The sequence below is a fragment of the Xenopus laevis genome, chromosome 7L (assembly GCF_017654675.1).
Source record: "Xenopus laevis strain J_2021 chromosome 7L, Xenopus_laevis_v10.1, whole genome shotgun sequence".
Lineage (NCBI taxonomy): Eukaryota > Metazoa > Chordata > Amphibia > Anura > Pipidae > Xenopus > Xenopus laevis.
In genome coordinates, this window is record NC_054383.1 from 99321055 (window position 1) to 99340938 (window position 19884).

Below are 19884 nucleotides of genomic sequence, written 5' to 3' on the forward strand. Positions count from 1 at the left end.
CATAACATTTACAAAACATGCAGCTCCATGATCTTAGCACTACAATTCAGTTACAAGCATTACTCCCTGATTCTTTCAATGAGAATTAAAAAAAATTATATATATTATCAATATCTCTGAATTAATATTACCCTTTTAAGAACAGCAGTTTACATTGTGAAGAAAGTTTCTTTTTTATGTTACTGGCCCTTTATATTTCTGGCCTAGTAATTTCCCAAAAGCTGTGTCTCCACCCCTTAAAGTCACGTCACACTGAATTTGCTCTGTAAACAGACGAGTGGAGAGCAAAGGCAGCTGGGCAGAAGTTATAACAGCTCTGCGTTCTGATACCTACAACGGGAACACAACAAGGTATTTTAGCAAAAGCAGAAAATATATACAGGATATAGGATCCCTTATCCGGAAACCCGATATCCAGAAAGCTCCGAATTACGGAGTCTCCCATAGACTCCATTTTATCCAAATAATCCAAATTTTTAAAAATGATTTTCTTTCTCTCTGTAATAATAAAACAGTAGCTTGTACTTGATCCCAACTAAGATATAATTAATCCTCATTGGAAGAAAATCAGCCTATTGGGTTTATTTAATGTTTAAATGAATTTCTAGTAGACTTAAGGCATGAAGACCTAAATTACGGAAAGATCCGTTATCCGGAAAACCTCAGGTCCCGAATATTCTGGATAACAGGTCCCATACCTGTACATGGAAAATGCAAAAGAAATTTATATGGATTTTCTGTTTTTACAAATTCGGGGCTGTAAAATGGAATCCTGTTGCTGAACTATAATAGACTGTGTTCTTCATACCTTAGGAGCTGGTCAGTCTCTGTTGAAAAAGAAGAAAACAGGAAAATAATGAGAACAAATGCCTGTTAAATGCAGAAAGGAATTCTGCCCATTATTTCATAGACGAAAATACTCTTCTACACGAACTGTACCAGTAGCTCTACTAATAAACAAAGGAGTGTTGTGGAACGGAATAGAGAAAGGGGAAGCAACAAATTTGGATTCACTTCCTCTGACATCCTAGTCAGTAATTTTATACTATTCAGATTATGTAGGGACTGATATACTACCACTATAAAAAGACACAAGCTCCAAGAAGCTCCATAGCTTAATCATAAGCTATAATAACAGGGGCGTAACTATAGAGGAAGCAGACCCTGCAGCTGCAGGGGGGCCCAGGAGGTATAGGGGCCCCATGAGGCCCAAATTTATATACAGTTTCAATAAATATTGGTAAAACAAGTCAACCTCTAAACATTTTGGGGGCCTGAAAAATAATTTGCTGTGGGGCCAAGTAATATGTAGTTACTCCACTGTATAATAATAATAATTATGAAGGCAGTTGGTGCTATGCTCACTTTGGCATAGGTAAGTAAGTATGCAAGTACCAACATTAAAGGTAAACTAAACCTTAATAATGAATATGGCATAAAATGCCATATTATATATAATAAACTTATTGCACCAGCCTAAAGTTTCAGCTTGTCAATAGCAGCAATGATCCAGGACTTCAAACTTGTCAGAGGGGGTCACCACCTTGGAAAGTGTCTGCGACACTCACATGCTCAGTGGGCTCTGAGCAGCTGTTGAGAAGCTAAGCTTAGGGATCGTCACAAATTATCCAGCAGAAAATGAGGTTTGTCTGTAATATAAGATGATGCTACAGGGCTGATTAATAAAATTCTGACGCTAGTTGCACTGGTTTCTGTGCTGACATGTAGTAATTATCTGTATTAATTACTGATCAGTCTTATATTGTGACATTTCTATTCTATGTGTACTGTATATTGTGAGTGGGTCCCTAAGCTCAGTAAGTGACAGCAGCACAGAGCATGTGCAGTGAATCAGCAGCAAAGAAGATGGGGAGCTACAGGGGCATCTTTGGATACACAGATCATCCCTGCTAAAGGGCTGTGGTTGCCTTGGTACAGAAACATAAAACATAATGTACAACATTTCTAGCCTTCTTCTTTAGTTAAGCTTTAGTTCTCCTTTAAACCTCTGCTCCAGCATTAAAGGGGTTGTTCAACATTAAATTAACTTTTCGTATGTTGCAGAGAGTCATATTCTGAGACAATGTGCATTTGGTTTTCATTTTATATTATTTGTGGTTTTTGAGTTATTGAACTTTTTATTCAGGAGCTCTTCAGTTTGCAATTTGCGCAATCTGGTTGCTAGATTGGATGTTTACCCTAGTAAACATCCATTGATTTGAATCAGAGATTAGAATAGGAATAGGAGAGGCCTGAATAGTAAGATGAGTAATAAAAAGTAACAATAACAATAAATGTGTAGCCTTACAGAGCATTTGTTTTTTAGATGGGGTCAGTGGCCACCATTTGAAAGCTGGAAAGAGTCAGAAGAAGGAGGCAAATCATTAAAAAACTACAAAAGAGAAAAAAATGAAGGCTAATTGAAAAGTTGCTTAGGATTAACCATTCTATAAACTAAAAGTCAATGTAAAGGTGAACCACCACTTTAACTTTAATAGCAGCATTAAAAAGCATTATACACTCTAGTTGCATATGGCAAAGGCTAGAACATGGAATGAAGAATTTGCGAGTTATGAAACCAAGATGACCCACGCCACATAATGGAAGTCAAGTTTTTATAACCTGAGTCATGTATAAGCAGAGAGGCACATTTATCAAGATTTGAATTTTGAATTCATGTGAGTTTTTTTTAACATGAATTCGATTTTAATCGAAATTTGGTTGGGGGAAATTTATTAAAAAAAGTATATTTCAAACTCGGACGAATTTTACAGACCCGAAAACTTGAATCAAATTCGATTCGAATTTGACCAAACTCGATTCGAATTTTTTCTCCGCAACAAACTTGAATATCAGGAAGGCTACAAACAACACCGAATTGATCCCTGGACCTCTCTCATTGACTTATACAGTAGTCCGGTGGGTTTAAGGTGGTGAACAGTCGAATTTGAATGCTGAAAGGGCTAGAGTATCATAAATCTCGATAATATCGAATTCAATTTTTTTTAAAAAACTCAAATCGAGTTTGGATAATTCCATAGTCGAATTTGACAGTTTTGACCATAAAAAAATTGAGAATTCGAATTAGACTTTTCAATTCGACCCTTAATAAATCTGCCTTCAAGTAGGTGAACACCTGTCTATCTAACATGTGCTACCAATGATAGACTGTGTTACTGTGTTGACTTTTTGTGCCAAGAAATGCATCAAGCTATTAACATGTAAGCGCACTGATGTTTTTTAATTAACACCATAAGATTTTGCTGTCTTGTTTTCTTGTTGTTAGGTTCTCTGTTTTTCTTGTAAGTCCATTAATAGGTACTCTTACTTCTTCCTTATTTTTTTCAGAAGGGAAAATGGTTCCAGTTGAGTCTGATCCCAGTAGTTTTGTGATTATTTCTCGAGTGGGTGCACAAGATCATTCAGCGGAGACAACAGATACGAGTTCCAAAGGACCAACAGATTTACCAAAACCACTTCAAACATTTATTTCAGGAGAACCTGAAGTTCTTGGGGTGAGCAGAGTATTATACAGTTAAAACGAAGACACCAAACTAGTTTTTAGTTAGGCTTTGGTCTACATTAAGGAAAACATTGTATTATTATGAAATATTAGACACTTATGATACTGACCTTATGATACTGGCCATGATAATGAATAATTCCTGAGTTGCATGATCAGATGCCAACTTTATGTAACCTTTATCAAGACTGCTTTGCTGCCCAGGCACACAACCTCCTAGGACTGGTGCCTATGCTGATATGTCCTGTAGAGACTGTTAATCAGGCTTGTGCTAATGAAATAAAGGGTAATGGTACATGGGGAATTATAGCACTCATGTCAAAGTGTCTCTTAAGTGAACAAGAAAACTCCAAGAAATACATTCCTACTGAATAGTATTGTTATAACTGTGTTGCCTTCTCAGACATATAGCAGAGGCTTCTTCCATGTAATAGAATTTAATGATTTTATTTTTGTCTCTAGTAATAAAACAGTACCTTGAACATAATCATAACTAAGCTACAAGAATCCATATTGTTGGCAAAACAATTCTAATGAATTCATGCTTAAATGACTATTAGCTGACTTAAGGTATATTGACCCCTAATTAATGAAAGACCCAAGCATTGTGGATAGTAGATCCTATACCTATATATATATATATATATATATATATATATATATATATATATATATATATATATATATATAGAGTAAATTTATACTTACTGAAATTTACTTTTGCCTTAGTCGTCTATTTTGCTACAGAACAACTAAGGGAAAAGTAAAATTTCATTTTAAATTTACTCATTCCCTTACATCCTATACGACAACAACTTAGAGAGCTAGCGAGTAACTAGGGTGGGGTTTCCAGGTTGCACCATCTTCTGATGTTATCCATAGGAACATTGGCTAACTGAGCCAATGAGGTGGATATCTTCCAAGTTGAATGAGCCCTAAAATGTAAAGGTGGAGAAAGACCATCCTTAATGGAGGCCATCTGGATGGTTTCCTTAACCTATCTGCTAACAAAGGTTTAGATGCCTTAAAGGAGAACTAAAGCCTAACTAAAGAGGTAGCCTAGAAATGTCGTACATTATGTTTTGTACATATATATATATATATATATATATATATATACAGTATATATATATATATATATTATGTTTAACGATTTAACAATCTTCCTTTCTTGCTATATACCATGCCGCATATCAGCTCTATTTAGCGGCTGCACATTTTAGGATCTGTTTATGTACTAAGTAAGATTGATACATTGTACTACTAATCAGTACTTCTAGAAAGAGTTCACTTGAACAGGAAGTTCTAATCTTTACTCTGTATACATTGTTACATATAGACAAATACAAGATTCCTCTGCACTCAACCCATTATCAATATATTTAAGACAGAGACATTTTGTGCATACTGCTACTGAAAAATGCCTTACCCTTTAAACAAAACAGGGATTGTTTGTCCATATATTGCAATATATTTAAGCTGGCCAACTACGTCAAAGTCATCCCATATCTGGCCAGTCCTACGCTCAATTTTCATCTGATTCATTAAGAATTCTATTGCTTCATTATACATTTTACAAAGGGATTAAGTTTTACCTGCATCTTACCAGCTGCTTTCAAAGTAAACCTCCATACTTGGCTGCCCTTTTATTAGACACCAGTGGGATCACCTGACTATAGCTGGGAAGGGTGGGAGCTACAACATGGAGCTGGTCACTGCTCCTGTATACAATGTTACATGTCACTATGATTGTTGGCAACATTGTACATTATTGCAGCTTTACTGACTACTCCTCAGTTTCTGTACATGCGATGTTGTTTTCTGTCACCTTTTGTGTTTGCAAACTGTTTTTTGTATATTTCACACTCTTTATTGTTGTTTTTACGTTTGTGTATTGCTCCACCCACATCCATGACACTCTATGATGTCATCCATACCCTTTCCCCGCCTTTGATGCTTTAAAATGGGATTGTTTGTTTCATTCACTTTGAGAAGGCTAGGGACCTAGCCGAAACGTTAGTTTTTTTCTGTTAAAATAAAAACCTTTTTTTCTCCATAAGTCCTGTGTGTGCTAGCTTCTTTTGAGCCATTATATATATATATATATATATATATATATATATATATATATATATATATATATATATCAATTATCTTCAGACCAGCACTCCCTTTAAAAACTTGGTAATTTTATTGTTGCATAGTATCAAATACCGACGTTTCGGTCCACATTTGGACCTTTTTCAAGGATGTGGACCGAAACGTCGGGTATTTGATACTATGCAACAATAAAATTACCAAGTTTTTAAAGGGAGTGCTGGTCTGAAGATAATTGATACATACAAAATTACCGTGCACCCCGCCATTAACAGCAGCTTTTGAGTGTGGATACTCATTGGAAAGCATATATATATATATATATATATATATATATATATATATATATATATATATATGTATGTATGTACATAAAATGGGACTTCTACTCCAATCCAATAGCCCACCAATACATCAATATGACAGATCACAAATTGACTAAATTAACTTGAATTAAAAAGCAATATTTATTTATCACCATGACATATGTAGAAACATTTAAAAGAAGGAGCGCTGCATAGAAGATGAGGAATCCCTCCTAATTAGATATTAACTCATCAGGCGATTTCAACATGAATTGCGTGTGAGAAAAGCATGCAGAGAGGAGTTACTAAGAGTAATTAACTGAACTAAATTGGTATGTTGTAATGGCCACTGCAGATGGCCTTAATTGTGTTCATCCATGCATGCCCATGCATATGCAGACGTTAGAACTCCAATTTTGAAGAGGGCACTGTCTCAAGTGACACAAAATGCAGGAAATTTGTCTGGACAACAGAGCTCGTATACACAGCCCCTAGTCTCGTACTGTATACACATCCCTGGGATATACTACTATCAGTGCAACTGCTAAGTTGCTAACATGGACTTTTGATCCACAAACATTCGTATGGGAATCTAACCCGACTGAAAGCCTATTTAACACAGTACTGACTTTGCATAGCCTTATATCGACCTTGCGATTCTATTTGGAACAGATTAGCCTAATTTCTATGGGACTCAGAACTCCTTCACTGCAGACGAGGGGCTGTGTATCTGCATCACGGTCGGTATTAATCTGCTATATTTCATTGTTGTCGACACTCCAACTGTGTTGTGGACACTCCTATCCTATATAGCCTACCAATTACTTACAGGTATAAATCATATCCCGCTTGAATGGTTTTGCTTTTTGATTATGTTTTGTACTACTTTAAAGAAGAGGTAGGTTGCCTGGTGCCCCACCACTGTGCCCTAGGCACATGCCACTTCTGCCTATCCCCAGTTCTGGCCCTGGGTACAATACACATGAATATCCTTATAAACAATTCCTTGGAATGTCATAAATTATAATTGATGTTTGGCGATGTCACTTGTGTCACATGACACTAAAATGTGTGTATTATAAAAAATAAAGTCAAATTATGAGGATATCAAAAGTTGCGAGTATATCGCAATGTAAAAAAAAGATGATGTGGAATTTGAGATATCTTGGAAAATGTATGTGAAATGGATAAATTGCGATATTTTTATATGTTGTAAATCTTTTTCATAACGAAAAAATTAAAATAAAGATTACAAAAAAAAAAGTTGTCTCCGAATTTGGTGGCCTTTCCATAAAATGTATTCCATAACTGCCAGTATTAATATGTAAGCTTTTTTAAATTCTCCTATTGAAAAGAGTGCTGAATCATCAGCGGGGCACGTTTGTTCTTTGAAAGACATCCACTGGATCCTCTCATATTTTTACATAATACCAATTTGTGTTTTGCAGGTAATTCAGATATTTACAGGAATAATCCATATTGCACTTGGCATAGTTCTGACTATGTCATTAAGAAGTTATTTTGATGTAGTCCGTGAAAGTGGTTTGCCACTTTGGACAGGAATCATGGTAAGAATATGGACCTGCCTGAGCTTTTGTAAGTTCAATAATAAGTTGCATTTTTTGGTTTAAAGGGGAACCCAAAACCCATTTTAATTCGTTTTAAGCAAGTTTCCAATACTCAACTCCCTGGCCCTCATGGGTCCCCGCTGAACCAGACTTGCTCCCTCTATTGGCTGCCCCCTTGCGTCGTGATGGGGTTCGCACATGCACTCAGTGGGAGATTTGAAGTCTGAAGGGGGAACCCAGTGACTGCCAGGATGGCCCTTTGTGTGACAGCCCCAGTGGGCCCCTAATGGTCCAGTCCGACCCTGCACAAACTTGCTCAATTTTCTGTTATCCCTTTCTTTTCACTGGTTCTAACCCACGAGACAATAGTCAATTCTACCTACAGGTCTACTTATTAGCTGGCTTTTGCTATATTGTTTCAACAATCAGAAATAGAAGTGCAGAGAATAAATGCAGCCTTTTCTTAATAGCAATGCAAACTATAGACTTTCTCAGAACTACATTTCATTTTATAAAAGCAAGTTTTGGGTTTATTGAATGTAATACACAATAATCCTCATTTGCAAAACGAAATGCAGCTCGGAAAGAGCAAAAGAGGCTGCAATTTACTTTTTTTTCCACTTTGAGCGCCACATTCAACCAGATTTATCAGAAGGCCTGGGCCTAGGGCATGAAGATTTTAGAATTCCTCCCAGCCGCATTCTAATTTTTTCAGGAGCAATTGAGACTCACGGCTTTTTAAATCCCCTGCTCGCCTAATCCCCAATGCTCCATCTGAAACCTACACATGCACGTGTGTGTGGGGGGGGGAGGGGATGGGCACGAGCAACCTCTGGCTTATGGGTGGCCATATTAGAAATCTTGGCCTGTGTAGCATATATTAGGCCGTGGCTTGCACATAGGTGTCCTCTCTTCCTGCTCTCTATCTTGGTTTTACTATGTTAATTCTAACAATATCATATTATAATTATGACATAATTCAAAAGAAAAAGAATATAAGTCTATGCTCTAGTAGTCCCACGTCACATGTACCCATGTAAATAAAATAATAAATTATATAAAAATGTAAGTGACTGATATAGTAAATGTTACAAAGTTTCGCCAGGTTTAGTAGCCCATAGCATCCACTAGGGATGCACCAAATCCACTATTTTGGATTCGGCTGAACCCCCGAATCCTTTGTGAAAGATTCGGCCGAATAACGAACCGAATCCAAACCCTAATTTGCATATGCAAATTAGGAGTGGGAAGGGGAAAAACATTTTACTTCCTTGTTTTGTGTCCAAAAGTCACGCAATTTCCCTCCCCACCCCTAATTTGCATATTCAAATTAGGATTCGGTTCAACTGGGCAGAAGGATTAGGCCGAATCCTGCTGAAAAAGGCTGAATCTTGGCCGAATCCCGAACCGAATCCTGGATTCGGTGCATCCCTAGCATCCACTCGGATTTTTGCTTTCAAACAGGTGACCAGTAAATGTTACTTGATTGCTAATCATGAGTTGTGAGACCTGATGAAGACTTATTACAGATTGAGAGCCTTACTGTATTTTAAAGTACCTGGTAACTTGTTAGTATTAGCACATTAATATTATATATAAATATATTTTACCTGGGATTCAGTTGCCATTAGAGTTAACCATTCAGTTTTGGATTCAGGTATGAGGGGCCCATCAGAAAACCTTAGGCCAAAGGCCCAACCTTCAAACTATTTTTCTTGTCATCTCCTCACTCTCGTCATTCTCCAACCTCTTTCCTATACACTCTATAATCTCTCCTACTACCTATTTTCAGTTGCTTTAGACTTATCACTACTAGATACTGTATATCATGATCTGCATGAATGAAAGTCTTCATAGACATTTAACTGTGTTCTTCTATTCTTTCTACAGTACATCATTTCAGGTGCACTCTCTGTTGCTGCTTCTAACAATCCAACAGTTGGAAAGGTAATATGCAAAAATAGGTTATTGTAATAGGTCAGTCTGCTTTTAGCGGGGACCGGGTGCTTTATAAAAATAGCTGTCAATTTAACAATTATAACCGGGGTGTCCAAACTTTTTGCAACGAGGGCCAGATTTGGTGAGGTGAAAATGTGTGGGGGCCGACCATTCAGCCTGACATTCTTTGAACCATTAACATCATTTAACTCATTTAAACAAGGAATCGCATAGCCATAGCAGTAATATTTGGGCACATTAGTGAAATGATCTGCCACTTGGTCTATACTGCTGCCTGTGTGCTGAAGGTGTTAGCAATAGACACGTACTGTCGATTCACATACTTCTTTAGTTTACTGTACTGGCACGTCAGTACGTCTATTGACACCTTCAGCCCTAAAGAAGTATGTGAGAGAACGGCGCATCACTACGTGCCCTTACGTGTCTATTACTAACACCTTCAGCACACAGGCAGCAGTATAGACCAAGTGGCAGAACATTTCACTAATGTGCCCAAATATTACGGCTAGGCGATTCCTGATCGCACTGTCCTGGGGGGCCTCATTATTATTAATTTCATGATGGAGGCTGAGGGCCGGTGTAAATTTGAAGACGGGCGGCAGTTGGCCCCAGGGCCGCACATTGGACATGACATTTAAATGATATGGGTTAGAATATTATTAGGCCACAATGTGTTCTCAATGTACCTGTTGTGTGTATCTATTCACTATACTAACCCTTACTAACCTGACTTAAGTGCATTTTTTTAAAAAAATGAACAATTCTTTTTGATTGCAGGTGAGATCCAGCATGGCAGTGAACATAGTGTGCTGTGTGTTTGCTGGTGTTGCAGTCATAATATATTGCATCGCCACTCCAATGCTTGAACACATATTGGGCCGCGGAATTGTTCTTTACTGTGTATGTTATGAGGAAAATCTATGTGAAGGATCTTTCCATCCACAGGTCAGAACTGAAATCAAACCTAAATCCACATGAGCGTGTTCACACCCAACGTTTGATTGTATTTTATAATGTTTTCTGGCTCTTCATATCTATATATTGTTTGTTTCAGTAAAATTGATTTATACATAATTCCCTCGGCCTAATTATGATAGTTGCTATGGTGCACTTATTTATCAAAATTCAAAGTTGTGTTGTTTTTGAGTTTTTTTTTTAGGGATGCACTGAATCCACTATTTTGGATTCGGCCGAATCCCCGAATCCTTCGTGAACTATTCGGCCGAATACCGAACGAATCCAAATCCTAATTTGCATATGCAAATTAGGAGTTGGAATGGGAAAACTTTGTTTACTTCCTTGTTTTATGCCAAAAAGTCATGCAATTTGCCTCCCCGCCCCTAATTTGCATGTGCAAATTAGGATTCGGTTCGGCCGAATCCTGCTGAAAAAGTTCAAATCCTGGCCGAATCCTGGATTCGGTGCATCCCTGTTTTTTTTCAACCTCACCAAACACATTATTAAAAAGCACAAATTTCTATGTATTTATTAAAAGATCTTAATATAAACGGCATGAAGTAATAAAAACATGGAAAGCAGGGCCGGAACTAAGCGAAAAAGTTGGAGGGCACCAGGCAGGTACCTCCTCTATCACCTACCCCGGTCCTCTCTCTCCGACTGTCTGTTCTAATTGCCGGTGTAATTGCGATTTTGCACATGAGAGCACCAGTTTGTGCATGCACGTGACCAGCCAGCGCCGCAACCGCCCAGGTTGCCTAGGGAGCCTGGCCCGTATAAGTATACAAAAACCAAACGGAAAAAAAAAAAGGAAAACCTCTAAAATCTGGAAGTAAAGAAAGATTGGAGAAGGATAGCTCCCGTTGACTTCTACATTACCTTGCCAACTTTTACATGGTGAAGATTTGTATTAAAGTTTTTCATGGTTTTTACATTGAGGAGGTTATTAGGCCAAGTTGTGTTTTCTCGAACAATTTGTGTGTTTCTAAAAAATTACATTTTTTGGGGAAAAAAACTCAAGATTTATCATGCCCTGAAAGCCTGAATCCAAAAATACTCCAGCTAAAACCTGTCAAGATCATGTAGAAGTCAATGCCAGAGGTCCCTTTAACCATTTGAAGATGTTTTCTGCTTTCATGATTTTTGTTTTTTTAAGCTCTCAAACACTCTATAAATTTGAGGTATTCAAGGTTTTTTGGCCTATAAACTGGATAAATTCGAGGTATTCAAGTTTTTCACCTATTGCATTTAATTGAGTTTGTTACATTTGGATTTTTTCATAAATAAGCACATTTGACATTTGAGTTGTGAGTTTATTGAAGGTAGTAAACCACACAAACACGACCTTTGATAAATAACCCCCTTAATCAATATTTTTTTCATGGTTTAGAATAATTAATTAAATCCACAATTTTTAGCTATAAAAAGTAGAGATGCACCGAATCCACTATTTTGGATTCGGCTGAACCCCCGAATCCTTTGTGAAAGATTCAGCCGAATAACGAACTGAATCCGAACCCTAATTTGCATATGCAAATTAGGGGTGGGAAGGGGAAACATTTTTACTTCCTTGTTTTGTGTCCAAAAATCACCCAATTTCCCTCCCCACCCCTAGTTTGCACATGCAAATTAGGATTCGGATTCGGTTGGCCGAATCCCGAACTGAATCCTGGATTCGGTGCATCCCTAATAAAAAGTTTGATTTGGGGAAATTAAATAAAAAATTCTGAACGATGATAAATCAGCCCTTACATGTATCATTTTTTGCATGCCCCTACCTAACACGAGGAAGCATTTTGTAAAATTAAAATTTGTGATTTTTTTTGGAATTTTTTTAGAATTTGAGGTTAATTAACTGCTAACAAGGCTAGCATCTGACATAGGCTCAGGGTGTTCCTATATATGCAAAAGTCTTTTACAAATTGGCTGGTTTATGTGCAATGTTCAGGAGTATAGTTTCCCATTACAGTACATAAAAAAAATGCTGCTTTAATGGCATGTTTGGCTTACTGTTACGAATTGGTATATACTGTATATATCTATATGTTTTTTTTAATTACTCTACCTATATTCTTCATTGTAAGTCATACAGTTTGTGTTCTAATTGTTGCTTATGTCATATCCTTATAAATGAGTCCTGTGTGTATCTATAATAACTCACTGGAGTCTGAATTTTTACATTTATATATTTTTTTTACATTTCAGACTGTAGTAATTGGGATAGTGTCGATTCTTTTTATTTTAACCGTTTTGGAGCTATGCGTATGCCTATCAAATTCAATATTTGGATGCCGGGTCTTATGCCGAACATCTTTTAATGAAATGGTAAGTGTGCTTTCAATATTTTCAATCTGTTGCCATAGCTGCAAATACGTGATTGTATTAAAAGACCATTGTGACTTAACAGCCCAACCATAAGTGTAAGTATGGCCTTATCAGGAAGTTCGTTTACTATCACCGAATATCTGGGTTGCCAATGCAACTGGGTTGGAGACACTGACTAAACAAGGAAATAACAACAGTCACTGGTACTTGGAGATAAAGCAAAATAAACTTAGTTTTAACTTTAATATCTCCATTAGACAAATCCATGGGAACATTTTACAAAATGAAGGTAAAATGTCCTTTTGACCCTTTAACTGCTGTACTTTGGGAACAGTGAATGGCCTAGCAACATACAGATGCACCCAGCCACTTTTCACATGTTGTCCCCTCTGGACAGGCACCTCTGGAAAGCGTCTCCTGCCTCTAGATCAGTGATCCCCAACCAGTAGCTCGTGAGCAACATGTTGCTCTCCAACCCCTTGGATGTTGCTCTCGGTGTCCTCAAAGCAGGTGCTTATTTTTGAATTTTAATCTTGAAAGCTAATTTTAATTGCATAAAAACTAAGTATAGTGCCAGAGAGAGCCTCTTGTAGGCTGCCAGTCCACATAGGGGCTACCAAATAGCCAATCACAGCACTTATTTGACACCCCAGGGGACTTTTTCATGCTTGTGTTGCTCCCCAACTTGTTTTACATTTGAATGTGGCTCACGGGTTAAAAAGGTTGGGGACCCCTGCTCTAGATGGTGCCTGACATGCTTTCTTGTGATTTACTAAGGCTGTGCCCATGCCCAGATTTGCGGGAAGGCCAAAAGGCACAGTACAGAGGTGCCAAGTTGATAGGAATAAGGAAGTATAAGGAATAGTTCAAATGAAATTGGGGTGAGTGTGCACAATGAAAAAAGAAATGTTTCCAATAGTTGATTAGGCAAAAATGCAATATATAAAAGCAGTTTAACACCAATGTTGATACATGTAAAGCAATTTAGAGGTAAAATTACACATCTAACCAGTGAGATACCAAAGCGAGTATTGAACTGTCTCTAGATTTGCACTTGATATTCTTGCCCAGGTTTTCTTGACAAAAATAAAATGGGAGCTTAAAACTGTTCAGTGAATAAATAAAACTGGGCACAGGAGCCTGTGTTTGAATGGAAAACGTTGATTCCATGTACTTAAAGGAGAACTAAACCCCCCCCCCGTACCAAAAGCCCCACCTCCCCTCTCCAACCCTGCACTGTGCATTAGTAAAAAAACAACCCCTTAAAAAAATCTGACTCTAAAATGCAGACTTGAGGAGCTCAAGGGCACCCTCTTCGACTGCTTTGTATTCTTTTGGGACTCAATGCCGATTTGAACATGCGCAGTTGAAAATGATTCCTTATTTGGCCCAACTGCACATGCTCCAGCAAGCTTTATGTTGGCGTTGAGTCTCCGAAGAATATGAAGCAACGGAAGATGGTGCCCTGGAGCTCCACTGTGCTGCTCTGCATTTTAGGGTCAGATTCTTTTTTGACTAATGCACAGTGCGGGAAGGGGGTCAATGGCAGGCAGTTAAGGGGGTTTTTTGGTATGGGGGAGGTTTTGTTCTTCTTTAAGAATTTTCTAGAGTTGTCAAGAATTTTTGAGTTGCATGGCACCTATCAACGCAACATTGTTTTCCCCATTATAAGATCCCATTGTCTGGATTTGAGAAACCAGAATATAAATTGAAAAAGGCACAATAGTGGTAGCACATGAATGCACCCATTTAACAGGTGTTACTGCTGCTTCCAAAATCTATTGGGAAAAGAAGGTTCTGATATTAGTCTGGCACTGAATACTCCTAAGGACTCCTACGGAAAATCTATGAATACTAGTATGTTGACTCTAAATGGTGGTGAATATCAGTTGTCTGGTCTAATACTGTAATTAGCCTTGTTACAAAACTCCTTGCAGACCCCAGTGCTACCACTGAATAAATGTACTGCCATAACTGATAAGATGTCTGTGCAAATACCATTAAGCATATGATATTATGTTAAGCTTTTCTTCTGTTGAATTGCAGACTGTGGTGATATATCAGAGTGCTACTTTGACCACCGACCATTCAAGCTCAGCTCCTGCTGCCATGAAACCTTCTCAAAATGATGATGATGCTGAGGCTTGATCGAAAGGCTTTCGGAACAGGATGGTGATAACAATGCAAAGAACCAGTTATTTAGAGATGGCAGAAAAATCATCATGATTTAGTTCAGATACATTGAATATAGAATAAACCCAGTATTGATTTATTTTGGCATTAACTGGCATAGTCGTATCACTCTTTATATAAGATAGCAGAAAGTACTCAGAAACAACCCCCCTCCAGGCACCAGAAACTTTTTCTTATTAACACTAGGGGGCAAATTTACTTAAGGTCGAATATCGAGTGTTAATTAACCCTCGATATTCGACTGCCGAATTGAAATCCTTCGACTTCGAATATCGGAGTCGAAGGATTTACCGCAATTCGTTGATTCAAAAAATTGTTTGATCGAACGATTAAATCCTTCGAATCGTTCGATTCGAAGGATTTTAATCCATCGATCGAACGATTTTTCTTCAACCAAAAAAAGATTGCAAAGCCTATGGGGACCTTCCCCATAGGCTAACATTGACTTCGGTAGGTTTTAGGTGGCGAACTAGAGGGTCGAAGTACTTCGACTATCGAATGGTCAAATAGTCGAACGATTTTTATGGGCTACTTCGAAGGTCAAAGTAGCCCATTCAATGGTCGAAGTAGCCAAAAAAAAACATTCAAAATTCGAAGTTTTTTTTCCTCTATCCCTTCACTTGAGCTAAGTAAATGGGCTCCTAGGGGTCAGTATTAGTGATGAGTGAATTTGTGGAGTTTCGCTTCGCCGGAAAAATTGCGAAATTTGTGAAATTGCAAAATGGCGAATTCACTGGGGAATTGACGGCTAATTTTCGATGTTTTTTTTTTGCGAATTTATTTGCCAGCGGTGAATCGCAGGAATTCGCTGCGAATTCACACCTGGCAACTAAATTCGCCCATCACTTGTCAGAATTCATTCATAAAAGTTGTGTAGTTATTGGAATATTAACTTGCACTGGTAGAAAGGTACTAGGGGCAAATTCACTAAAGGTCGAATTTTCGCCAGCGACCGCTTCGCCACACTTCGTGCCACTTTGCCAGGCATAAATTCTTTACCACTACCCTAATTCACTAAGCTTCGCTAGCGATTTCTTAGCAATCTTCCTACTAGTGTTTAATTCTGCCTAGCGAAACTTCGTTAGTTCTCTTACACTTAGGACAATTTGAATATGGCAGCTACATATAGGTCGTGTAGATGTCTTTATTAGTGATGCTTATTATTACACATGTCCAAGAAAGCAAAATAAAGACAAAAGAGATCCTCTAATGCCCTAGACATGAGCCCACCCTAAAACAAATGTGGCTTGTCCCTCAAATTGGTTTAAAAAAATTAACACATAAATAGTTAGGACTTTTGAAGGCAATTCCGCTTTAAAAAATGTTTTTTTACAACTTTTTGACTTTCCGACGTACAGAATATGATTCACTGACATAAGATTGAGGAGGATGTAGCTGTGTTTTATCAGTTTGCCAGGTCTAAGGTGGTGAAGGAAAATCAGGCGAAAGAGGTAACGATCGTTCGTCTGAGTGAAAATACCCCTGGCAATAGGGCATAAAAACTACGCTAGCAACAGTCTCTATCAATAGCAAATTGTCCTCTATGCCTGTTAGTAAATTGGCGATGTCCCTGTGGATGAGATTGCTGATGAATTGTTGCTAGCGACTGCCACGTTGCCCTTTAGTAAATCTTCCCCTAGGACTGTAGTTGCCACTTTTGACTAGTAAATAACAGTAATTACAGTATCATGACTTTTAATTTATGGGTCAGTTATGGCTCTCTACACACCTACAGGATGACAGGTTTTCCCATTAAATAGGCCTGTTGCTGACAAGAAATCTATTAGCTTTTGTAGGTGCTGTTCAAACAGTTTAAGAGCAAATATAATAATTTGATGTTATAGCGTCAGGGTCCATTTTATTCCTTTGCAGATATTGTTGCATTCAAACAGATATATATTGATATATTCTTTTTTTTTGTTTCACTATGTCTATATTATATTATTCAGCAAAATGTAATAGTAAGTATTAAATGAGATATAAAGATATATAATGCTGATGCAGAGATTAGGAATGGATAAGAGAGAAAACAGTGCTGCCTCCAGCACTTCTGCGCCATGCCCAATCTCTTCCTCACTGATTTACATACCAGTGCCACTGAATTTTCTCTATGGAGAAGTATTGTGGAGAGACATGGCACGTTGAGTAGCTCTTAAAGCCTCACTACTTAATCTAGCTCTTTTCTAAATCTGAAAAGAAATGATGAATTCTTAAAAAACATGTCAAAGTCATCTAGAAGTCAATGGCAGAGATCCCTTGAACCATTTGAAGATGTTAATAGTCTGCATGATGTTCAAGTTTTTTTCACAAAAACTCTAATAATTCGAGCAATTCTAGTTTTTCCCACAGAAAACTTGATTGGTTCGAGTTTTCGGGTTTTGTAACTTGAACTTGCAGTTTTTATCCATTAACGTTTTTTCCTAACTAAGAAACCATTTGAATACTGAGTTCATTTGAGTTCATTCAATGTATAAAAAACTCTAACATTCGACCTTTGATAAATAACCCCTTTAGATACATCACATATACAGGAACCTTGCACTCAGCACTATACAGACAACATTTGCATCATTTTTTTGATAGCAACTTTGACATTATGGTTTCTTAGGCTGTAAATAAAAGGGGCTTAAAAGAGAACTAAACCCTAAAGTTATAAAAAACCCAACCCCCCCCCCAGCCTAGCTGCTACCCTGGGCAAATGCCCATAACTCTTTACCAGAGGAGTTCACAGGCACCATCTCCAGCCACTTCGGTAATCTTCGGAATGAGACCAACGATTCAGTAATTTTCGTGAGTTTCGGCACATGCGTTGTGAAACAGAAAATTGTGGCAAGCGCCACTATGCCGAAGATTTCCAAAGTGGCTGAAGATGGCGCCTGTGAGCTCCGCTGGACAGAATCTGCACAGAGGGGTAAGTAAAGAGTTAGGGGCATTTGCCCAGGGTAGCAGCTAGGCTGGGGAGAGGAGGGAGGGGGTCTATGTAGGGTAGCCGGGCAAATTCTAGCAATAGTTGAGATGATCTGTACGTAGGAGATCACTGTGAGTATGAATGGGACCAGCAATAATGCAGCCTCCGGGAAACAAAAATGACAATTTGATTGATCAAGGTGTCTGTACATGCCAGCTTTAGCAATGGCAATATATCAGAAAAGAAGCTATCAATGGCTTTAGCAACATAGAAGGGCAACATAAATGTAAGGATTGTGTGAATTAAAGAGTTGATTGAAGCAATGAGCCATAACTCAACTATGAGGATAACAAAAGTTCTTTTTTTCATGTTTATGAACAGAATGAGGTTGTATAAAAGCGGATTACATATTGATCGTAAGCCATAGCTGCAAGAATAAAGCATTCTGTAACACCAAAACAAGAGAAGCTGTACACTTGTGTGGCACACCCATAGAAAGAAATTCTCTTATCTCCAGTTATAAGGCACAGCAAGAAATTAGGAACTGTAGTGGAAATATAACACATTTCTACAAAGGAAAAGTTAATAAGGCAAAAGTACACTGGGGTCTGCCGATCTCAACTAAATTTATAAGCAAAGATGACAGATACAGAAAAGAAATAATGTAGCTAAGAAGAAACACAATAAAAAGCAAATGCTGAATCTCAGGAAGTTCTGAAAGTCCAGTAAGAAAACAATAATTTATTGTGGTAGCATTGTTTCTGTCCATCTGTGAAGCTAAGAGAAGATTGCATTGACTTAGTAGGTTTATATAAAGCAAATGTAAATATTCTTAATTGTTTTCTATATTACTAAGACATCTGCTTCTTGTCCTATTCAATAATTATAATGTTTTTTAGATAAATCTTGTTCCTTAGAGAATACCTGCATATGATCTGGGGCCTCATGCTCTACTATAATGTAGAGGTCAAAGTTATCCTTAATCTGACTGGCAAGCCCTTTTTTATTAAAATCAGTATATACCTTACCATAACTGTGTCTAAACACTGTTGTTTTTGTTGGGGGGGGCGGAAATCTGTTTCCCTATAGGAAAAGTTTCCCCTTAAAATGAGACCCTGATGAAACTAGCCCGTAGACTGTTTGGCTTTCTCTTCACCCGTTTGTTACTGTCCACAACCAGATATCTGTGTTAGACTTAAGAACTCACCTGGAGTGTAGTGTGCATTTCCATCTACTCATTTGTAAACTTATTCTACACTGATTGCCTAAATAACCCTGCAATGGTTCTGAATGATAACCAGTTGTTCAACCAAATGGTGTGCAAAGAAAAAGCAATGCTAAATGAAAAGTATTTGGAGAGGATGCGGAACAAGCCATTTCTACAATAGGGGCAGTATTGTTAATGTAAGAACAGGGGAATGCTGCAAAAATACTAAATACATAATTATGAGGTATTGCTTTATCAGAAGAACAGTGATGCAAGGAGACACCTAGTGTGCCATTATTAAGTCAAGATTAAATTAAGTTGTCTCGCATGAAGGAAATCTGGTTAAAGGAGAAGGAAAGGCTAAAATGAAGTAAGCTTTATCAGAAAGGTCTATATAAATACACCAGTAAACCCTCAAAGTAATGCTGCTCTGAGTCCTCTGTCAAAAGAAACACCACATTTCTTTCCTTCTATTGTGTACACATGGGCTTCTGTATCAGATAAGGTTGGTGTCAGATAGGCCTGGGGCTACGCTTAAGGGAAGGAGGCAAAGTAAGCGAGGAAATAGGTGGCTGATACTTAGCCTTAGGTTGGAGAACGGGTTAGTTAAGAGGGTTACTGTTAATTCATTGTAAACTATTGTTACTTGTTATATGCAGCCTTCAGTGGCTAGTGTTTTTTTGTTATAATAATGTTGGACTGTGTGACAGTGTTGTGACTGGAGTGTGGGGATTTGGTCCAAAATCGAGTCATACTCAAGTCATGGCAATAAACTGCTTCGGTCCATTAAAATATGTTGTGGAAATCATTTTTATCTGACTCTTTCTCTAAAGACAGTCTAG

At 37.8% G+C, this 19884-nt stretch overlaps 1 protein-coding gene and 1 pseudogene across 1 annotated transcript; one reads left to right on the plus strand and one right to left on the minus strand.

The window, feature by feature from the left end:
• Nucleotides 1–244: 244 nt before the first annotated feature.
• Nucleotides 245–15018, plus strand: LOC108697012 (membrane-spanning 4-domains subfamily A member 4A). The gene is made up of 7 exons (XM_018226694.2): nucleotides 245–351; nucleotides 3349–3515; nucleotides 7374–7493; nucleotides 9384–9440; nucleotides 10230–10397; nucleotides 12615–12734; nucleotides 14781–15018. The coding sequence occupies exons 2-7, from the start codon at nucleotides 3357–3359 to the stop codon at nucleotides 14880–14882; spliced, it is 726 nt and encodes a 241-aa protein (XP_018082183.1). The 5' UTR covers nucleotides 245–351; nucleotides 3349–3356; the 3' UTR covers nucleotides 14883–15018.
• A 2076-nt stretch (nucleotides 15019–17094) lies between these two features.
• On the minus strand, nucleotides 17095–18730 carry LOC121395479 (annotated as a pseudogene).
• Between the last annotated feature and the right edge of the window lie 1154 nt (nucleotides 18731–19884).

What these genes read in the sequence shown, in the direction of transcription:
- LOC108697012 (XM_018226694.2), top strand. Translation starts at nt 3,357, where the DNA reads ATGGTTCCAGTTGAGTCTGATCCCAGTAGTTTTGTGATTATTTCTCGA. An exon ending in GAGAACCTGAAGTTCTTGGG is followed by an intron (nt 3,516 to 7,373) that starts GTGAGCAGAGTA and finishes TGTGTTTTGCAG; the next exon opens with GTAATTCAGATATTTACAGG. An exon ending in GAACATCTTTTAATGAAATG is followed by an intron (nt 12,735 to 14,780) that starts GTAAGTGTGCTT and finishes GTTGAATTGCAG; the next exon opens with ACTGTGGTGATATATCAGAG.